The sequence below is a fragment of the Amphiura filiformis genome, chromosome 15 (assembly GCF_039555335.1).
Source record: "Amphiura filiformis chromosome 15, Afil_fr2py, whole genome shotgun sequence".
NCBI lineage: Eukaryota > Metazoa > Echinodermata > Ophiuroidea > Amphilepidida > Amphiuridae > Amphiura > Amphiura filiformis.
This window is the reverse complement of record NC_092642.1, coordinates 28675400-28699328: the sequence shown is the minus strand read 5'-3', so window position 1 is coordinate 28699328 and position 23929 is coordinate 28675400. Positions and strand designations below refer to the sequence as shown.

The 23929-nt window shown below is 36.8% G+C and overlaps 1 protein-coding gene and 1 long non-coding RNA gene across 2 annotated transcripts; both read left to right on the top strand.

The window, feature by feature from the left end:
- Nucleotides 1–6713: 6713 nt before the first annotated feature.
- LOC140170845 (broad substrate specificity ATP-binding cassette transporter ABCG2-like) lies at nucleotides 6714–19446 on the top strand. Its single transcript, XM_072194059.1, has 8 exons — nucleotides 6714–6945; nucleotides 13070–13212; nucleotides 13617–13676; nucleotides 15166–15280; nucleotides 15530–15682; nucleotides 17636–17805; nucleotides 18161–18312; nucleotides 19307–19446. The coding sequence occupies exons 1-8, from the start codon at nucleotides 6919–6921 to the stop codon at nucleotides 19444–19446; spliced, it is 960 nt and encodes a 319-aa protein (XP_072050160.1). The 5' UTR covers nucleotides 6714–6918.
- A 422-nt stretch (nucleotides 19447–19868) lies between these two features.
- LOC140172180 (uncharacterized) lies at nucleotides 19869–21703 on the top strand. The gene is made up of 3 exons (XR_011861691.1): nucleotides 19869–19891; nucleotides 21318–21383; nucleotides 21656–21703. It is a non-coding gene; the product is annotated as an uncharacterized lncRNA (long non-coding RNA).
- The last annotated feature ends 2226 nt before the right edge of the window (nucleotides 21704–23929 follow it).

Here is a 23929-nt window from a genome sequence, read left to right as displayed (position 1 = left end):
GCATAAAAACAATGCCACACAACGGAGCAATGACAGATTTAGGCCATAATTGTCAAAAGTCACATTTTCTTTCAATTACAATTTAAAAAATAGTATGAAAAAAAACCACGTTTTCATGATAAGCTGTCAAATAACAAGAAAAATTAAAATTATTATAAACCTATTAAGCCTAACCACCAACTGCTTCTCCTTACTCAGAAAAATATATGATGATTCTTTTAGTGTTGCTTAATTATATAATATAATATGATAATGCCTAAATAATTTGATGATTTTAATGGAATTCATCTAGATTTGTGGGTACAGGAAACAAGCCAAAATGCTCTGTCTGTTCAATTAGCTTAGATTCTTGAAATTTTAAGATATTTGAAAAAATAAAAAATTGTGGCTAAAGTCATCAAAGAAAAGTGTTAGCACAGCCTTAGACCTAACGTGATTTATACTTTTTAAATTCCAAAGTTCAAGTAAAAACCCCATTTCTTTTCAATTTTGCCTCATTTTAGGCAGTTACTTGGGTCCACCAAAAGGGTTCGCGACCTTTTTACAAATCGAGTGGGGCGGTCCATTCTCAACTTAGGGCATAGACCCTATCCAATTTAGCAAAACAATATGTCCGGCCATTTCAATTGTTATACCGTTCCGGTTATTGGATAGGTTCTATAGGTGATGATGGTCCACCGGTTTTTGTTACACGAAATTATATGGCGAGATTACGTTTTATGCATGTTATTCTGAGCATTATTCTTTTCCTAAGCAATTAAAATTATGGATTTCGTTCTTATTTCAACTGGTTTACAATGTAAATTGAGTTTTGTTTAATACCATCATTCCTTCCCAAGAATATCAGTGACTTTACAAGAATTGTTTTCTGTAACCTTGTTTTTTTAAATAATATTTTCTTGTACAGAAGTTCTTTTGTTTCCAAATGTCCTTTGTCCAAATGTCATGGTTTGTATTCAACAAACAAAACGAAATAACAAATTGAAAATAAATGTGTAGTTTTATAATATGCCTATAGGTCTACAACTTCTCAGACCCATTCGCACAACAAATAACTAACTAACTAACTAACTAACTAACTAACTAACTAACTAACTAACTAACTAACTAACTAACTAACTAACTAACTAACTAACTAACTAAATAAATAAATAAATAAATAAATAAATACGCAAGGAATGTATTTAAGCTGGGCCTATTTTAGAAAACCTTTAGTTCATAAATAATAACATAATGTTTCAACAGTAGGGTTTCAACACAAAGTAGGCATACTCATGTACTGGCAAATAATAGCTATTTTGCAAGACAATACTTCCTGATGCGGATGGTCGAATAAATTAAAAACATCGGTCGATGTTTTGCCACAAGTTTAAAAAATAACGCTTAGTTCATGAAAAAGAAGAAGTGAAATTGAGCAAAACGCGACGAGGTTTATTTGCCCGTATTAGAGCTCTATTGTTCCGCTATTGTATCCGCTATTGTATCCACTATTGTATTCTATTCATAAAAGCTACTGCAAGAATCGCGGCAATCCCTGATATTGCTAGTGTCTCCCGACGGCGTTTCGCATTTATTAACATTCAAAATGATCCGATACTCTTACATTTATAGACTTATTACCGCTTTTTATATCATATTCAGAAATTGCAATTATGAAAATTACAAAATTTGAAAGTGAAATATATTTACCATCGAAAATATATCATACTTAAATTCTATAGAATCTAATCAATCTATAGATACCCAACCCAGAAGTGCCCATTTTTTTTCTAAATTTTTGAGTGAACACGATAATGCGATTGATTTTCTTACTCGTAAAATACGGCCCATTCAGAGAGAAAATCTTGTTTCACGTATAGGGCCAGCTAAGGGCCTACTATAGACATTTTCTTTTTGTTGGCTGGCCGCTGAGCTACATCTTTTTACTAATTATAGATACGTCAAAACGTGTTCCCATGTTGAAAGTGTACAAGCTATTTCTACTTGCTTTAGAGAGAGAGCACAATTGAATGAAGACGATTTATTTATGCCAGGATTTCATTTAATATAACTATTTTTTATTTTAATAATACCCCATACCTAACAAGAACATAAGGAAATATTGTAAAGGCCATAAATATACGCACTCATGCATAGGGAGACAAACATGATAAAGTTAATCTGTTCTTTTCATTCTCGTTCATTAACCTTTGGAACATTTTAATCCTTCTCGGCAATCTAGGGCCATAGGCCTATAGTAATTTAAATCGTGAAACCGTAGAACGATCTGTTGGTTGGCATAGATTTTGAATAAAATTGAATCCCATCACATCAATTCAAAGCTGCACCCTTTTTTTTAATACTGGTTACCACTGGCTCAAAACGTGTTCCCATGTTGAAAGCAGTCGCAGACAAACTCTAGATATTAAATGAAATGCAAAGAAAGAGGAAGAGAGACTGATGAAAATAAAGGAAGAAAGTAAAGAATGAACAAGAAAGAGAAAATAGAAAGAAAGAAAAAAAAAGAAAGGAGGAAAGAAAGAAAGGAAGGAAAAAGAAATGAGAAGAAAGAAATAAAGAAAGGAAAAAGGAAAGGAAAGAATGAAAGTAAGCCTATGAAAGAAAGAAAGAAAATAAGAAAGAAAGAAAGAAAGAAAGAAAAAAGAAAGAAAAAAGAGGAAGAAAGAAAGAAAGAAAGAAAGAAGGAGAGAAAGAAAGGAAGGAAGAAAGAAAGAATGAAAGAAAGGAAAAAAGCAAGGAAAGGAAAATGAAAAGAGAAGAAAGAAATAAAGAAAAGAAAAAGAACTAAAAAGGAAAGGAATAATGAAAGTAGGCCTATGATAGAAAGAAAGAAAAAAGAAAGAAAGGAGGTAAGAAAGAAAGAGAGAAAGAAAGAAGGGGAGAAAGAAAGAAAGAGAGAAAGAAAGAAAGAGAGAAAGAAATTAATACAAAACTGCTATAATGGAGAGAATGAAGATCTACCAAATGGGCAGGGCGTGACCAAAAGGAAATTAAAGTTTGAATGCAGAAAATTGGACATTACGTCCGATGCTATCAGGGCCAGCAAGGGTGCCGTAATGGCATAGTATGTATATGAATGGATGAAATAAATTGATTGATTGATTGTATGTTGTTCCTTCAACCAACGCTAGTGATCTGAACCTGAGGTTTGGAGAAGGCCGGCCAGTGACTTTAAGATCAGACGGAATATGGGGAATCTCGTTGTAGTGTCGCGTGATGGGAGTGTCACGGTTGTTTTTGCTCACTTTGATAAAGTACTTTTGTACGAAAGTCAGTGTATAATTTTATATTAAAACATCGTTGAACAACACCATTTTGTTCAATTACTTTTCACTTTTTACCATGCGATGTTACGTGGGACTCTTAATTTTTTTTGCACCAAATAATGAGATTTATATATTTTCTAAGACATTAGATCTGTTTAATAATTTATTTTATTCAAAAAGAAAAACGTCAAGTTTTCAAACTTTAAAGCTCTTTTTCTCGAAACAGCGATTTTAATTTCAAGTTAGATCATTTTACCAAATCAGGGCCGAATTAGGCTGTTTAGCTTAATCATGTGAAGTGACCTCTTGAAATGATATCACACTGATCAGACTGATCTTATGTTATCATACAGTGAGGCCCACATACAAAGTTCAACAAAAAGTGAACGATGTTATAGCTTGGAGGGCTAACAAACCAACACCGCCAAATTCGACTGACGTGTGTACAACGTGGGAAGCTATGAGGAAATTGAACACTCGTTGTCTGATCATGCATGTGTTTATGGTTATGGATAACTTAGCAGCTCTCGTTCTGCTTGGGTTTATTGAATACACTCTATATAGTCATCAATATGTCGTTTCCAGTCCCTCGCTGAACTATTCGGTTCAGCTATTAATTTTTTTAATAATTCTTACCCCATGCAGCTGATTGGAGTGGTTACGGGTCGTCAAAACCACTAACCGCGAAATGAGGATATCGAACTAGTTTGCCCCGCAGGGCTAAAAAGAACCACAAACCGCGAAATATGGATATCCAACTAGTTTGCCCTCGAAGCTTCAAAAACCACTCATCCCGAAATATGGATATCCAACTAGTTTGCCCGCAGGGCTACAAAGAACCATTAACCGCCGCGAAATATGGATATCCAACTAGTTCGCCTCGCATGGCTACAAAGAACCCACTTACTGCGCAATATTTTTACCTCAAAAAAGAATTAATATCTACCAAAAACGTTTCAAAACGTAAAAAGGGCCAAAGTTTAAAAATCTTTCCTGTGTGGCTTTTCACCCTTTTTAAACTTGGTCCCATTTATGAAAGTTTCTAAAGACCCATATGAAGTCATCTTTAGGCTACTTGTTTGTTTTCTTAGTTGTCATTGTTCATTTTGTAGAGTAAATGAATTAATGTTCGTGCGTGATTGAAGTTTTTCCGTTAAGACGTTATAATGTATTTTGATTTAAGCAAAAGTAGCAAATACTCACTTTGTTAAATTCTTCATCGTCTTGTGCGATTCTGCGCCTCATGTACAGATGTAGGGCCTATATGCAAGTTGACAGACAGTCAATTTGCTAAGTATATATAATACTCTACTACTCTCTATGAACACGCAATATAATAAAACATAAACCTTCAAATGATTTTGATAATACATAGCCTATGCTTTTGAACAGTCTTAAACCTAATTGTAGAAATTACTACTATACTGAATGGGACCAAGTTTAAACAAGAAATGTCTTTAAAAAAGACAACGCAGTGATTAAAGGAAACATGATGGATTTGCCTCGGTTCCGGAGCCACTGATTTAAAAGTAACAGGTTTTAAAGGCCCATTCGGCGATTTGCTCATTTGGACGATCGTATCGTGAGTCATCAAAATTCAGATTTTGGTACCTTTGCATTGTCATAGATGTGCTAACATAGTAATTCAGCTGAAAACTATGTATTTAAGACAAAATTTACTTTCGCTGGAATCACTGAAAGCACTTAACTTAAGAGAAGTATAGAATAAATAATCTTTGAATGAAAACATGTCACATCTGAGACGAATAGTTATATTCGTCTCCGTTTAATGATTTTGTCCAGAGGATGATTTAAGGAAGCCCCATCATGCACTGTAAAAGTGTTATCACTAGAGTTTCAACTGCCACTTTACTTCTCAAATCCCATTGAAATCTGTGCAAAAGATGTTGTTTTAGAATTGCCCGTGTGTCATTATTACTTGGTCGATTTCAGATCTAAAGTGATGTATGCATGAAGGATAATTCACACCTTCTGTAGATAACATAAAGAGCCACACAGGAAAGATTTTTTAAACTTTGGCCCCTTGTTACGTTTTGAAACGTTTTTTGGTAGATAAAGTTTACTTCGAGTACTGTTAAATATCAAAATTATCAATTGTTAATGATTTGCCATAAAATGTGTATTACATTGCGAATTTCAAAAAATCAAAATTATTTGATATCAGAAGGACATTCTTCGTATTCAGAATTCAATTCGATATGTCTGATGCGCTCTCATGTCCCACAATAAATACTGTCCAAACGTTCCATACCCCTTTCCTTAAAGGGCACGTTACTATCGAATTTTAAATGTCACAAGTTAGTTTGGGCGGCCGGGTGAGTTTCCTATAGGTAATTTCTTTTAAACCACCCTGTATAAATATGGAAACTCACGGTCATGAGTATCAACCGGACATAATACAGCCTGTTTATTTTCGGTACTGAGTTCAAGAACACTAAAGTGTGTTCAAGTTCATCAAACAATGTCAATATGCCAAAATGTGTTCAAGTTCACAGCATTTGCAGCACCCGAGGACATTATTAAATAAAGCCTATGCCAAAATGTGTTCAACTTGAGTTCACACACGAGGACAATCTGCAACACTGAAATAATGGAGTCAAACACACGTGATTTGAACTACTGCCATTTATAGGGTTGATTTCTTCACCAGATGTACATGAAAATATATACACAACATAAAAATCATGTTCCCCTTGGATATACTTCACCACTGTGGTAAATTTGTGACTATTTTTGCATTTTTCTCAAAATCATAACACACTGGTAACAAAAGTTATGTATTTTATTGGGGCAAGGTATCCAATTACTACACTGAAATTTCAGTGCCTCGAGACAAGCGGTTCAGTATATATGATCAGACATAGACCTTAAGGTACTAATTTCGAGGAGCATAACACTAAACACCAAATTGGTGTCGTATGACCTTTGACATGCATGCATTCTTTTGTCGAGAGTTGACATGGTCTTTCAATTCGTGCCGAGTGTCCTTGGCAGACTTGACTATGTGCTTCAGTGGTCATGAAAGGATTCAATAGATAACCTCTGCCCCACTAATCCCCAGCTATTGTCTTAAATTGCTCCTCGGAAGATATATCATAACAACTCAGTCCTCAAATGATAGTCATATAACGACCAAAAGATAAATGACTGACTATCATTGAGGACTGAGTTCCGCAGTCTAATAGGCCTATATGATAGGAAATCAGGTACATCCTAGCGCTACCTTATTTCTTATCATAAACGAACCGCTTGTCTCGGGTCACTAATTGGATTCCTTGCCCCTATAATATACATAACTTTTGTTACCAGTGTGTTTTTAGCCTTATGAGAAAAATGCAAAAATAGACACACATTTATCGAGGGGTACGTGTAGTACCCCCTAATACTCACACAATTTCAAGTTCATGCACAATTTAAACCAAATAATAGTTAGCATTGACTAATATTATTATTGTGAAGTGAACCAAAACTAAACTGAACTATACCCATTGAATAATACCAGGGTCAGGCCGGACCGGTAGTACCACGACCATATTACACCAGGATACATGCATTGCATAAGATATTTTACTATACATGTTTGCCTCATTTAGTCCACCACTGAGTTGGTCGATGCACCAGGGGTAGGAAAATGTCTGAAAGCAGCGACACAGAGTTGGCAAGTATACATGTAGAGTTTAGTATGTAGTTTATAACAAATAGCCTACTAGATAGTTAGTAGGACTGTTCATGATATATATTGTAAATTCATGCAACTTGTCTAATATTAATAATAAAATTCCACTTCACGCATTTCGAAAGCTAACACTTTCTTTATCGATGCTATCTATTATAATCGTAGGCCAGTCAAATTCTGAAATATCACCCACTAGGGCCCATCGACAGAATCCATTTCACATACGATCATAAGCTCACACAAACACAATATCAGAAGTCCCGGAAATCCCCGCGGAAATCCAAGTAGTCGGGACCAGTTGCATATTAAATACAAAGTAGCCGCCCGAGGTAGCCGCTTATAATAAGGAGGTGAAATTTCAAAGTTCGTCAAATCCATACAAATGTATTCCTCTCGTCATGAAGATTCAGAAAATGTATAATTTTGTATGCATGCAGTTATAGGGGAAATGGTCAAATGTCAAAATTGGATTGTGCAGAAGAGAAACTGTGAAAAATTATCTGATTTTGATTGAAAAAATGTCTCAGATTGCTCCACTTTTGCGTATAATAATAATAATAATAATAATAATAATAATAATAATAATAATAATAATAATAATAATAATAATAATAATAATAATAATAATAATAACACTAATAATAATAATAATAATAACTTTATTTATACACGGTAAAACATGTTTAATACAATATTGATCTTCCACATGTCCGTGTGGATATTAAAAATATTACTCACATACATAAGTTGGTTTAAAAAATACAATGCATTAATGTACGTAGACTAAAAACTAAAATTACTGAATACGATATTTCACTAAAAGACAAAATATATATATAAGCTTAATAAAGTAAAATATGATAACCCTGTCATTCATACAATCACACTCCCACATACAAGCTATATACTACACACACCCCCTCTCAACATCACGTCATCCATACATCTTTTCACAAAATAATGTTATTATACGATTTTAATTATTATAAGACGTCATAATTGCACAAATACAGAAATAGCAATGAAATATAATGAATAAAATATGATAAAAATAACACATGCGTTCATCCCCATACAATCACACTCACACCCCACTATGTAAGCTACTAACGCCTCACCATGAAACAAACATACACTCCTCTCGCCCATACACCCCCCCCCCCTCCCCCACACCCCAACTCACCATGCATAATGTCATCCCGGAATGTCATACCCTTAACACGCATCATCCATACATCTTATACGATTTATATACAAATTAAATTTAAATTATTAAAACACATCAAGACCACTATTGCACAAAATTAATACATGTTTATTGAAGAATATAAAATATACAAAATGATAAACTATTCAAAAATATTAAGAAATAAGTTGACGAAATTAAATGTTTCAGATTGCACATGGTTCTAGCATTGTCGTCTAACGAGTTCCACAGTTGAGCACCTCTGTAGCTAAAGCTACGTTTCATATATTCAGTATTTGGCTTATCCATGATAAAAACATCTTTATTTCGGGTGTGATAACAGATTTCTTTTTCAACGAATCTATTGCACAGATATTTTGGTGCTTGATTGTTCACAATTTTATCCATAACTGCTTCATTTATGTACAGCTCAGAGTGTGTATAGCTTATCTTCAAGATTTTTCCAGTTTAAAACATTTAGAGCTTCTGTACTTGACTCATATCTACTTACACCTGTAATAATTTTTGCTGCTCTGTTTTGTAAGACTTGGAGTTTATTACTAAGGGTTTTGTTACATCTTCCCCAAACAACATTGCAATAGTCAAAGTGAGTGGCAACAATACTTTTATAAAGTAGACACTGATGGTGTTTGGGGATAAAAATTAGCGGCTCTTCTTAAAAAATACAAACCAGTCAAATCTCACTTGGTCAATCTGATTGTTCCATAACAGTTTATCATCAACTTCAACGCCAAGGTGTTTGCAATGGTTAACCCTTTGAAGACGGATTCCTTTGATGTTTACATTAAGATTAATGTCACATAAATTTGCAAGTTTTGTGGAGTACCAATTAACATAAAATGGGTTTTATCAACATTAAGACTTAATTTGTTACTTGCAAGCCAGTTGTCAACATTATTCAAATCATTATTCATTATTCTAACAATATCATTAACATCTTTTGAAGAATAATAAATTGCTGTATCGTCAGCATACATGTTCACCTTTACATTATTAACACATTTAGGGAGTTCATTAACATGTAAAATAAACAATTCAGCGGCCCAAGTATCGAGCCTTGTGGAATTCCACAAAAACTTCTTTGGTCATTAGACTTTGACCCATTTACACCAGTTATTATGAGATCTATCACTCAGGTAACTTCTGAACCAGTTTATAACATGATCATCCATACCAAAGTTTGGCAACTTATCACTTAAAATATTGTGATTCACTGTGTCGAAAGCCTTTCTTAAATCTAACATTACAAGACCAATGTACTCACCATCATCAATTGATTTTACCCAATCCTCTGTAATGTTTAATAATGCGGAAGATGTTGAAAAACCTGGCAGAAAACGTGACTGGCTATGCAACATATCATTATTTTGAGTCTAGAAAAGGGTAAATTTGATCAAATACAGCACGTTCGATGATATTTGATAAAATGGGAAGAATTGATATGGGCCTGTAATTATCCGTGTGGGGCTGATTTATCAGAATTGATATGGGCCTGTAACTCGAGAACTGTTTCAGAGATAGGCCAAACTATACTTTTTCTGAATCCTTATGATGAGAGCAATGCATTGGTATGGTTTTAGCAAGATTTGACCAACTTTTGACAACTGAAATTTCACCCCCTCCATAAGCGGCCATTTTGGATTTATGCAAATTACGCATTGTTCCACAACTTAATTTTTGGGGACTTTTGATGTGTTATTTATCATGCTTTTCTGAAATGAATGGTGATTAACTGGATTATGTTGCAATTAGTGGTGGACTAGCCCTTATTTTTCATAATTTGACTGGGCTGAAGGTTGCACTTGTACACTCTTAGGGACCGATCGTTATTTACGGCAAGGGGATGGGCGTTTTGGAAAAATATCGACAACAAAATTTGCGTTCCCCTCGCGTCCGCTCAAAATTTTCGGATTCCCCCTTGTTTTCCCAATTTTCTCCATTTAAAACTTAACAATCCCCTTCTGTTTCAACAAAAAGTTTGCAACCCCCCCAAGATCCCCCAAAAAAAAATCGGTTCCCCTCCTGGCCTACTCTTTTATTTTTTGATCCCGTCGTTTTGATGAGATAAGCTGAATTTATACTCGATCGCCGAACGATTGCGATGCACCGCTTTTGGGAAGAAATTGGCAATCTCGGCGGCAATCACCGAATTTTGCGATCGCTCGTCGCTTTTGCATCATGGCGACAATTGCAGACGATTTCCGATCTCTAGACGGACGCTAGTGAACGTTATATTGTCTTTAGAGAACTACATACCTCGACTGCTTACATTAGACCCAGTTTTAACCACCGTTTATCAGTGGGAGCTGGTAGCCTAATGGAAAGAGCGTCCGCGATCCGTCTAGAGATCGGAAGGTCGTGGGTTCGAATCCCATGCCGGCACATTCTTTTGCCTTTTTTCAAGTTAGGTTGTGTGCCAGGCGGGATTTGTGTTTATTTGTTGTCTAGTTTAATTGTAACACTTTGGGTTGGTAAACTTTTCTTTCTTCCTTGTAGATAGTTTATTTAAATGCTCCCAAACAATTATCACTGAACAATTATTATTCGAATTATGTTGGCGCATTAATTTGAGAAAGGTTAAAGTTCAATGAGTCTTAAAAAGGCTGTTGCACGACGCATCGAGCTGCATCGGACGCAATATGTACTTTTGGAGTCTTTATGTAGATCTATGGGGCAACAAGATCCCAACAATGTTACTTCATATTTAGTTTATTTGGATGCTTCCAAACTAGGATCAGATGTAAAAATAATTGGAATTGTGTTGGCGCTTGAATTTCAGAAATGTCAAAGTTTAGTTTTGATAATTTGAGTGACATTTTCGCACTGTTTTACATCAGGGTCACTCCATGAAAAAACAGACTGAGTGTACACACACCCCTTGGATTTTGCTCTGCTATGGCTTAAAGGTACCTTTCTTGGATCCCTATATAGGCTATAGGTCACAAGAAAAAATAATCAAATTCCATTTCGTTTGCGAATGGCGGGCCGTCAAAGTTTGGCCACCTTGACCAAAATTGAGAATTTAAGTGGTCGAAATGACAAAGTCCTCTGTTGAGGGGCATTTTCTTCTGCATTGAATGAGTTGTGACCCGGGGTTGTGACCCTATTGGTGAATGTGGTTACTCACTGGCTGTGTCTGAAATGGCTAATGCCAAAAAAGACAGAATTTTTGAATTTCGTTGAGATTTCGGCGGGGGGGTCAAAATATGCACTTTGTACTGTTCAATAAAATTGTTTTAGATATATATATATATAGGCCCAGGTCATTATTATGTTCAGAATACGTAGATTAACCATACATGTGCCAATGTCTATGAGCAATTCAAAATAAGAGACATTTCTAGACCCCATACAGAATTGTAGGGGTATACAACAGATATGAATTTCTAGTCTTTTGCATTTGAAAGAATGTATAGTCTTATGTTACTAGAAACATATTTTTTTTGTGTGAGTTTGGTATTAAGTTGACGCTTTTAAAAAATGACAACAGGTTGGGTACAAAATACCCATAAGCATTTTTGAAATATGGCGGGCACATAAGGAGAGGGCGTACTTTGAAGTGAGTAATCTTTTGTATGTTTCTCAGCTGACAAAAGGTTACTTACTTCAAAGTACGCCCTCTCCTTTTGTGCCCGCCATATTTCAAAAAAGGCTTATTATATCATGTATATAGTGTGCTTTTTAATTTTATTTCAAAGGTTCCTTTGAGCCAAAGGAGAGCAAAATCCTATATAGGGGGTAGGTGTACCCTCAGTCTGTTTGGGCATGGAGTGACCCTGATGTAAAACGGTGCGAAAATATCAACTTTTCCGACGGCGAACCCGCTAAAACCCACAAATTACTTGAAAATATAATATTGCCAAAACTGAACTTTTACCTTTTTCAAATTCAGTTATACTGTCTTTATAGGTAGGCAACCTAGCAAATTAACTTTGAAAAGTGTAAAAATGAAATCAAAATCTTTTGCCTCGCTTCCATCCAGTTTTCCACTTTGCTTATTCCGGCCTGATCATGCTGATTTGAAGTTAGTCGAACCAAAACACCATCAACGACGGGAAAGTGCCAATTATAAGAAACTTTATGTATTGTTATATTATGTATAAGCATACGCGTGATCATTTTCATTAAGTCTTTAATAATAATACAAAGGTGTAGATGAATAATATTATTGTTTTCATAATCTTTTTTCAAGATTTACCGAAGACAATTTTTTTGCCAAGCTTAAGGGTTCCAAAATGAGCGTTTATTGCGTTTCGACAGTATTTTTTGTGGGACATGAGAGCACCTCAGACCTATCGAATTGCATTCTGAATACGTAGCATGTTTTCTGATGTCAAATAATTTTCATTTTTTTTAAATCACAATATAATACAAATTTTATGACAAATTATAAAAATTTGATATTTTTCAAATTTTGATATATAACAGTCCTCGAAGTAAATTATATAAATCTAATGATATATTCTTAAAGTGTATGTAGCAGGGAGGAAAAGCCGACGGTCAATTGAAAATTTTGACCTTTCATATTCAGATTTATAAAGTTTACTTCAAGTACTGTTAAATATCAAAAATATCAATTTTAATGATTTGCCATAAAATGTGTATTAAAATGCGAATTTCAAAAATCAAAATTATTTGATATCAGAATGACATTCTTCGTATTCAGAATGCAATTCGATATGTCTGATGTGCTCTAATGTCCCAAAATAAATACTGTCCAAACGTTCATACCCCAGCCCTTAATGTCTTCACGATGGTTTTGTGTTTTACACCACTTTCGTCTGAAAGTATTTATGACATAAAACGTTTTATACCGTTTGCATGTTTAGCCGTATTAGGTAATATTCTTTGTTTATCATCACATATTAATGCCTCGTGACGTTTTCTTGTAACCTGCAGTCCAAGCTACTTCCCAACAACAATGCCCGACGATACAGAGCTCCGAGGTCGGCGTCGGTGGTTTCATTTCATAATCTGCACTATTCGATTCAAGTGAAAGAAAACAAAAAAAAAGTGGAGAAAATTATCCTTAATAACGTGAGGTAGGTTTAATTGCGACGATGACGACGACGATAATGATGATGGTGATGATACAGTAAAATGTAAGTTTTTATATTAAATCCGGAGATCTACGGGTTTATTCCAAGTAAATCGATTGAGTGATGGCTAAACACATCGCGTGCGTGTGTATCATTGAATCATTGAATCAGAAACGTATAAACTGTATGCATATCGCTATTTGTCTTAAATCTTGTTTGTACATCCCAGCTGCGTGAAACTCCACCAATAATCATGATAATAATACGATCGGCGTGCTAATACACGCATTGTAGGCGCATTTGTGCCGCTCGAAATTACAAGGGGGCAATGTGATAGTAGCCATGGTAGCTATCAGTGAAAACTAACATTTAATATGTACTTGTATTATATGTGTTTATATTTTCAGTGGAGTTTTTAAGTCCGGACTTAACGCTATCATGGGACCTTCAGGAAGCGGCAAAACAACGTATGTTTAATATTATTCTAATAATAATAATCAGTACTACAAGTTCTACCTCTTCGACTTGTCATTTTCGAGTGCATTCGTTATATGGGCATTTTCTTCAGAAAGTGGGGTCATGAATATATTATTTTATATAAAAAAAAGAGGGTGGTTATACAATTATTAAGGGCTTATGACTATTAAAACGGGCGCGTTACGTACGAATTTGTTAAAGAAGTTATTCATTGGTAGAACACCATGTAAAGTGTCATTGAGCAGTTGAGGCTGAGGGATAGTTCTTTCATTGGCAATGGCAGAGCATTAACACCCTCACCATCGAAGCCTATTTTCACAGTAGTGTGCATTTGGTCTCTGGACTTTTTGGGGACCAGACTTTGGCGGGTTAAACCGGTTTTATCAGCACTCAACCGTCCTTCTTCCCTACAAGTGCTTTATTGGTGGAGTTTACTTAGGTCCATCTGGTTGAATGCTTTGTTTTGACAGCATAGCCACTCACAGCTCTGAGTGCAGTCTTGGAGGCTGTGTCCATGATGGTTTTTCTCTTCCCACTTGGAACGCCCAAAGCTGCAAGGTATTTGCTCAGTGAGGTATTGTAAACGCGTCTGCTTCGTACTTCAACAGGGGAGTAGTGGGTGCTTGATATTTGAACCTTTTCCTGACATATATGCATTGGACATGTTCTCCTACATTGGGACAGTGAGTTCAATAAATTACTGTTCTGTCCTTTCAGAGTAGATGGTAATGTCGGGACTTTAGCTGTCTCTGCTATTTGGGGGAGGGAACACTGTTTGTTTGTGTTCATCATCCATTAAGACATTCCAGTCATTGACCTTTAGGATGTGTGTACATTCCTTCTTTGGAAGAGGCAATGCTGGTTACTGTAGGCTGTACCACCTGCAGTGCGGAATGTGATAGAAGTTACGTAGTTTGTATTGTCTGGCATACCATGTTTCCTTTGGTTAGCCTCATCGATGAAGGACATCACACCAGATGCTATTCAGGTTTGGTCATGACGCCAACATATGTGCCAGATTGTCAAAATCAAAATGTTTGCGTACTCCGAGCACCTTCTTTCAGTCACGCGCACAGTTGCACACATTTCTTGACCTTTTCGGAAAAAAATTGTTTCGGGTATGTGTGCGGTGGAGGGTCATAAAAAATGACTCCGGTCACCGACATATTCATCACCCTTCTTCCGCAGAAAATGAAAGTACACTCTAGACAATATAATTCGCTAGGGTTGGGAAGAAACAATTTCGTATATCAAGGAGTTTTCTATCATTTTAATATCATTACCAAAGATAGTTTAACTTCATTGTATTATCATACACTGTAGATGAGCCGGCCGCTCAAATACAATATCATTATACGCCCTTTAAGGTGTTATAAATTCCAATAATTTGTTTTTATTCAGATGTTCAGTGTTTCTTCTTAACCCTATTTTAAATTGTTAAATGATATTTGTTAAATGATATTTGATCTTGACTATTAGCCTTTTAGATATTTTGGCATCTCGTAAAAATCCAAAAGGACTTGATGGTACCGTTCTGATTAATGGATCACTACCGCATCCGAACATCGATCTTATGTGTGGCTACGTAGAACAGGTAATGTGAATTGCTTATATTAAAACGTTAAATTACGGATAAAAACCCCATGTTAACCCACCGCTAATTGCAACAGAATCCAATTCTGGTTAAAAAATCATACAAATATCATTATATTTCTCTCCTTACAAGGATTCAGAAAATTATTATACATGTATAGTTTGACACATCTCCGGTGTATACAGTTCTCTTGAGTATTAGGCAAAACAGTTAAATGTGAATGTCAAATTTTAAGCCTTTTCCCCACAGGAGGATGTGGTAATGGGTAGCCTTACAGTGCGTGAAAATCTCTCATTTTGTGCGGCTCTACGACTTCCAGGGCACTATACTAAAGAGCAACGTCTTAGGCGAGTCAACATTGTCATTGCAGAATTGGACCTTCACGATTGCGCAGACACTAAGGTAATAAACAATTTTTTTTAAATATAAAATGCTAGAGTGAACAATAGCCCATAAGGAGTGACAGAAGTCAAGAACCTATATAGGCACCTTGACACTATAAAAGACAACCACACGGGCCAATCATTGGTTCACCGCAGCTTAGGGACAACAAGAGTGAAGGGGTACAGTAAAGCATCAGACACAAGAAATAAGATCAGCTTATTTCACTATGCCCGTGAAGGATGGTGCGCCGTTGTCACATATGTCCCCAACTACTCCATCTAGTAGGCTATTCCAAACGTGAACTGCAGTGTGGACGAACGTACTGCCAGTAGATATGGTTCTAGAAACTGGTACTGTGAGAGCATCATGGCAAGACATGGACAAGCTGGAGCGGGTAGCTCTTCTGACTACAAATGGCTTTGGTAGCAGTGCTTTCAGATCTGGTGGGACAAGCTGGTGTGCATTTTGTAGAGGACCGTTGCCCGGGGACCATTGCCCGGGGACGTTGCTGCAGTCACTTCAGTTCAGTGGTCACTTGACGTCTTTGATGGATTGGTGAAATGTTCAACATTCTGCTTGCTTCCTCTTCGCTCTCGCCTATGATTCGAAGGGCCTTCCTCTGGGTAGAGTCTAATAATCCTAGAGTGGTGGCGCTGGAACTCATCCAAAACAGTGAGGCGCATTCCATCACACTGCGAACTTGTGCCTTTTATCGGTTAATCTGCCTCTGACATAAAGTTTATTTGCAACTCTCCTGCCGAGCGCCCAACTTCTGTCCTGCTCTGGATGAGACGTTAGAATTATGCTTTGTCCAGGTCAGCTTGCTGTCAACTGTGGATCTCCAGCCCCTCCTTCTCAGCCAGTTTGGTGGTACCAAACATAAGATCGAGCTTGGTTGGACTCCTCTTGCTTGAACACGGTTGTTTGATGGCATGTAAAACTGAGTAATTTTAAGAAAAGTTGAACAATGGCGCTATTTATCTAAAGTCTGGTTTACATATTTACAAGGGATAAACACTTATAAAATGGTATTAGAACATCAGCAAACGAACTAACAAATGACAGGGTAATTTTCAAACAACCGTGTGAAATTGTCATTGCCTTATACATTTCCATGTCTCGAAGGTCACCTTCCACATGTTCCATCTGTCTGCCATCATCACTTCTACGGCGAATAGATTCGATATTCCATGGTAGCAAAGCGGATTTTTAAAATTGCTTTCTTTTGAGCGCCAGTCAAAATGTTTATAGTGACTAACTGGTCTTGTATGTTGATCACGTTAAAACACCAGTGGTGCATCTGGAATTACTCATACGTGAATCACGTATGAGTGATTCCAGATGCACCACTGGTGTTTTTAGATGTTGGGGTGTTTCTAGAAGTGCTGTGGATAATGTGATCATAGGCGTGACTTATATTCAATGCAGAAGACTGAACCAGAAGACCGAAAGAAATAGGAGAAATACACCCGGCAAGCGTTAAGAAAGTACAACTACCCAGACTGGTCAGAGAAAGCCATTTGGATACGTCGCAGAGGGGGCAAAGTTATAAACAATAACAATGAGGTGGGAGAGCGCCACATTCAACCTTAGTCACGCCTATCAGAGCACGTCTAGAAACACTCCACTCCAACATCTAAAAACACCAGCAGTGCCTCTGGAACCACCCATACGTGATCAAAAGACCAGACCAGTTGGGTCTCGAAACACCGTAGCTCCATAAAATGTAAGTACTGGATATGTTTCAAGAACAGTGTCTTTGCTAATCTACATGAACTACCCGGATGAATCTCTTCAAGAAAGAAGTACGGAAGACAATGTTTGTGTGGAGCCTGGTAACGGGCCCTCGATGTTATAAATTTCTGGTGTAGCCAGGATTTTCGGGGTTGGTCATTGTCACAGTATCTTGTGCCGTATATCTTAATGTATTAAACATGTACTGACAAAGTGACACGTTCCCTCTCCCTTAAGGTTGGAATGACTGGATTATTTAACAGAATACGAGGAGTATCAGGCGGTGAGAGGAAACGGACATGTGTAGGGATGGAACTCATGATTAAACCTTCCATTTTATTTCTTGATGAACCTACAACAGGACTAGATGCGAGTACAGCCAAATCTGTTGTACAGGTACTGGCTAGGTGAGTTGATTTCACGCGCGTACATGTCCAGATATAACGGGTTTTTTTAAATCGAAAGAGAAACGTAGTAGACGATATAAAACAATGCAAAACAATAATATTTCACAAGTTTTATTAGAGACATTGCGATTTCCACACGTACGTATCGAACGTACGTGGAATCGATTCAAAACCACTCTCCTGTGACGAGATTTTGAATAGATTCCACTTACGTTCGATGCTACGTTTGGAAATCGCAATCTCTCTATTATCATTATGAAGGTTTAATGCGAATCCTCACACCAGTTATTTGTGGCTACAAAGATGTTACTTACAAAGCTATTTATTTATAGCAATTAATTGTTTTCCAATGCAGACTATCTCAGAGAGGTTATACAATAATTATATCTATCCACCAACCGAGGTATGATATATTCCGTCTATTCAACACTTACCATCTACTCTCTAAAGGAGAAACCGTCTACCACGGACCTGCTGGAGAATGTTTGCAGTATTTTAACTCTATTGGTATGTGTTTTGTTATATATATAAATTATTGTAAATACATTATAAATGGAGCTAATTATTATTCAAATATGATAATGATCGACGATCCAAAAAATGGCACAAAGGACGTCACCGGCGGCGCAGCCAAGACCCTTTCAGAGGTGACAGGAAGTATCAAGGTTGAGGGAAATGACGGGGTAAGGGGGAATTGGCATCTTTTATTTGGAAAATGTTGACGAAGAGAAACCTAAATATATCTTAAATATCAGGACGGCCTGCGTGCGAAGGGGCAAGAATCCTCACAGGGGGAAGCTACATACCCACTGAATACGCCACTGCTGCATAATAATTATAAGTTCAAGTTCCGGGATAAATTAAGGGTCATGTTTCCTCTCTCAGGATTTCAGTGTTAACTTTTGTGACAAATTACGGGTCATGTTTCCTCTCTCAGGATTTCAGTGTTACCTTTTATGACAAATTACGTGTTATGTTGCCTCCTTCATTATTTCAGTGTTAACTTTTGTGACAAAGCACGGGTCATGTTTCCTCTTTCAGGATTTCAGTGTTACCTTTTATGACAAAGTATGGGTCATGTTTCCCATTTCAGTGTTAACTTTTATGACAAAGCACGGGTCATGTTTCCTCTCTCAGGGTTTCAGTGTTAACTTTTATGACAAAGCACGGGTCATGTTTCCTCTTTCAGGGTTTCAGTGTTAACTTTTATGACAAAGCACGGGTCATGTTTCCTCTTTCAGGATTTCAGTGTTAACTTTTATGACAAAGCACGGGTCATGTTTCCTCTTTCAGGGTTTCAGTGTTAACTTTTATGACAAAGCACGGGTCATGTTTCCTCTTTCAGGATTTCAGTGTTAACTTTTATGACAAAGCACGGGTCATGTTTCCTCTTTCAGGATTTCAGTGTTAACTTTTATGACAAAGCTCGGGTCATGTTTCCTCTTTCAGGATTTTAATGTTAACTTTTAAGACAAAGTACGGATCATGTTTCCTCTTTCAGGATTTCAGTGTGAGAAATTCGACAACCCGGCGGATTACTTTCTTGATGTCATTCTGAACGAGACCAGCCCATCACCACTTATTACTCGAAGCTATAGTAAGTACACTAACAGGATTGATGGGATAAATTGCAGGCTTTAGCCTTTTAGTACCCCATATTTATTTTCTTTCTAATACTGGTCAAATTTTCTTTAAAACTGGTTCGTAGTTTTCACACTAACAACAGCCAACTGAAATACCCCATTAGTTCAGGAGGTCTCACTGAAATACCCCATTAGTTCAGGAGGTCTCATGTCCCAGAGATAAATAATTATAATGATAATTATGATTATATCTTGATAAACCTTCTCAAATTTTATTTAGAGTGTTTTAACAGGTGATAGCCCATGAGGAGTGACATAGGTCAAAATTTATATAGCCAACTTTCTCTTGGTATCATGCTACCGACAGTCAAGGCACTGTCACGAGCTCCAAGCAAACGTATCCGCCATATATGATAGTTACAGCTCACAATCAAGTGATGTTGCCGTCAAAGAGATGACTTCAAGGCATGGACGCGTTGGACCCAACGTCTTGGTTTGTACAGGTAGGAACATTTCAGGTCTGTTTATTTTTCGTAACTCTCCTCATAGTGCCCCAATTTGGTCCTGCTCTGGATGAGACTTTAAAAATGTGCTTTGTCCCGGTTTGCTGTCAACTTTGACTTCCAGGATTTCCAGCTCCTTCTCAGGTAGTTTGGTGGTACCAAACAGAAGATCTAGCAGTTGAAGCTGTTATTGGCTTACATTTCGATGGCTCAAAGGTCCATCTGACTGCCAAGATCGTCATTTTCTCCAGGTCTCCAGTTAACGTAACTGTGTGAAAAATGCAGTGATCATCAAACCCGGGATCAAACCATACCAGTCTTCTTGCAAACAAGCTTTGCTGGCATGAAAATCTCCATTGCCTTGCCGAAAATAGTGGTGATGCTGCTGCAAGGTCTGCAGATGCAAGAAAAACTTCTCGTTCCCCAGTAGTCTATGTACCTATTTACAGGCACGTTCAGTTTATAATGAACTGGACCGTGGTCTGAAGTACCTAGTCATGCATGCACTGTGCAGGTGGCATCTAGATCAGTGGTGATCAAGTCAAGAATCTTGTCTTCAGGGTAGGTTTTTGACAAATTGTGTTAGACCAAGGACATTACATCTCAAATGTGCGGTATCCAGCAGCATCTGTTGTATGGCTGCCAAGCTATTCCTTGTGGTGTGTTATTGAAGTTTTTGGCCTAAGAAGAACTACTGATTGTGCATTGAATTGTCTATAGTCAACAGCAAATAGTATTTATTGACTTCATTGTTACTGAAGGAACCACATCACCAAGTCTTCTGGATCATAGCACTGTCGTGAAATATGGCGAAACCAGGTCCAAGCAATAGATTGTTCTGGACGATCCCTCAACAGCTTTGTTGGACGAAAGTCAGTCCCTACAAGTCTTCTGACAGCTAAGGGAGTACCAAGCTGGTATGTTGGACGAAAGTTATCCCTACGCAGACCATCATTGACAGATAGCATTCATGGATGGTTTCCACGATGACAATCATGGATGGCTTTAGTGTATGGGACAGATTGGACAGCTCACCTATGTTCCAAACGTAGTCCCCTGATATTCACTTCTTTACTAAAAAAATTATTATTTCACGTAGTCGTTAGGCAGGTATGGGTCGATTCGTTTTGATCCGTTTATTCGAGGCTTTACTTGTAGCGAGACCGGAGTTGAAGAGTGGAGGTGTTTTAGGTCCACCCTGGAATGTATAGAGCTGATTCTCCTTAACCAGTATTTGAGGGTTGATAGCCTGAAAGCCTTAACTCACAAAGGGTTCCTTGTGTGTTAGTTAAAAGGTTTTCTGGCTCTCAACTATCGATTTGATGATTCTTAATAAATGAACGAAATGTTGTGTTGTTAGCCATTCAAGATTGTCAGTCATTCAATAAAACGCATTCATATTAACAATCTCATTTTTTAAATACAGTTTTGGTGGCTTTGCTGGCGGACTTCGTCAAAATTGTATCGGATGCCATTTGTTTTTGGGAGCCAGGTAATAATTGTCTGGATGATATTTCAGTGTTTATCAAAGCCATTATACAACTAGCTAGCTATGACCACTATCGATCATCACTATATGTATTCCACTGCCACATTATGTCCATGAAAGTTCATCTGTGTTGGTACAATGAATTCATTGAGGGGCAGATTTCAGATTATTATTCAGTATTATTTATTTTGTCCATAAAGTCATACAAAATACATTTGATGGAAAATAAATAATAATGAATAATCAACATTAACATCGATTTTGTTTCTTTACAGTATATAATGCCATTAGTTATTGTGCTACTTATCAGCATTGTATTTTTTTCCAGAAGTTGGGGATGGGAAGCAACTTCTGGATTCAGGATCGGTGAGTAATTTTAATAAATTGAAAATTTGCTAGTTTTAATTACTATCCCGTGACGAAAATACCAAATCTGCGCAGTCTGATGAAGACCTGGTGAACGGTCGCAATCATTGCCAAATAGTTCTGAAATAGGATTAAACTTTTGTTTCAAATTGGAAGGGTCGTTCTGAAATGCCTTCGCTTTTTTCTATTGGCCTCAAGTTACGCTATAGATCAAATTACTGCATTTTGCTTCGATGTCGCGGCCTCTCAAGCAGGTAATCTGTAAAAAACTCAGTGGGCCACAAAATTTGTCCAACAAAATTTCCTTTGACCTTTTGCATAGGACATTATCCAGAAGAACTATGCCGGAGTCGGAGACTGCAAACAAACTTTCTATACTTTTTCTGATATCCTTATGAACAAACAATACATTGGTATGGATTCTTTTAAATGTCAAAGTTTGAAATTTCACATAAGCATATTTGAAATTCAACTTCTTCAGTCTTATAATACAGAGTTTCAGTTAAGAAGGCAGAGTGGATGCACTGTGCCGATGACGTCAACAAAATTATCATCTAGGGTAATCGAGTGGACTTAGACTTGCATACTTACACGAACAATTAATACCAGGCAGACATTCATCAACATGCATTGTCGGAGAACGGAGGAAAATCATTTTGTATTTGGAAAATATATATCATAAGCTTTATAATGGTATATCATTTTTCAAACGATATCAAGAAGCGGGGTTATGGTTTGTTTGGACTGCTCCTTCAACAAAAATGGTACTATTTCGGTTCTACGTGTGTCTCTTTTCCACTTGCTGGTAATAAATATCAAACAGTCATAATTGGCGGTATCATTCAAATCATTCAGGATTTCAACGATTTTCAGAATGTCCTCTCATTATTGTTCTTATACATCACAGGTGCACGCCTTGTGTAGGAAGCTCATCACTCTTCAAAAGCAACCACCTTAATGTACCTGTTCCTAGAATGAAACCTCTTGGAATTTTTTCATATGGACATACTGTCACTCTGAAGCATCAGGATCACCATTCTTGTATTTTTTATATCTGCAATACTTCAGGATTTTAACATTTTATGATTATGTATTTTCAACTTTGTGTCTGTCTCCATCTTCAAGTGGAGTTCCAAAGTACCTACATTGATAGTGCACAACCTGCAAGGTCAAAATTGATCATAAGAGACTTAATGTTTGACCTACTGACCTACTATGCAAGCACCCCATATTTCATCCCAACAATAACTTCATGGTCACTTCCAGAACAAAATGACATTTCAATTTTTCTATTCAAGTCTAATATGACAGAAACTGCTTGATTCAATTAGATCTTGTTATTATTTGTGACGTCCCACTGTCTACTGCTCGACAATCAAGTATAGTGCTGAATTTTGCCGAAAAAGCAGTCTCACAAAACTGTAGTAATGTTAATAGGCTGATTATCAGAAGAGACTTGTAATTTAACAGCAAACAAACTTCATAACAGTAAATGTAATGCATCCTTGACAATAATCCAAGACTTGATACCATTTGAAGGGGTGACTAAAGCTTAGTAAAGCATTAAATAAGTTCTTTCATCATCCTCTAATAACAGTACAAAGTTCTGCTGTAAATACAACAAGATCAGTTGGAAGCAAGGTAAAATCAGAGTTTGTCAGATTTTTTGACTCATTGAAGGAAATATATTGCATCTTGTCGGCAATAACAGAGACTGGATGAAACCAGAAGGACACATCTGTATTTATTACCCCACCTGGATATTCTAAACATGCCCCGCGTATTGCTAAAAAAACGTGGAGGAGGGCGCACTTCTGTTATAAAACTGGTTTGAATATGACTTTTTGTATGACACTGGACTTGAATTCAAATCATTTGAATTGCTGGTATATGTGTAACATTACAAGTGAGAAATCTTCAAAATCTCTTGTCATTTGTACCATATCTCAGTGCAAATCAAAAGGTTGTCAGAAAACACAAAATGAGGTAGACATTAGAAAGAGGTATCCTTCATTTTGATAATCTACTGCTCAGCAAACAAAGGAATGGGGAGTAATTTTTCGGGTTATCTAATTGATCACTTTTTATATTGCCTCTTGTCATATCACTGGTGATTTTAATATTCAAAATGTTCTGATGATGTGGATGCTAAATTATTCCTCAAAATGTGTGTTATCTGCTAC

What these genes read in the sequence shown, in the direction of transcription:
- LOC140170845 (XM_072194059.1), top strand. Translation starts at nt 6,919, where the DNA reads ATGTCTGAAAGCAGCGACACAGAGTTG. An exon ending in ATTATCCTTAATAACGTGAG is followed by an intron (nt 13,213 to 13,616) that starts GTAGGTTTAATT and finishes TTATATTTTCAG; the next exon opens with TGGAGTTTTTAAGTCCGGAC. An exon ending in GCAGTATTTTAACTCTATTG is followed by an intron (nt 18,313 to 19,306) that starts GTATGTGTTTTG and finishes TTCCTCTTTCAG; the next exon opens with GATTTCAGTGTGAGAAATTC.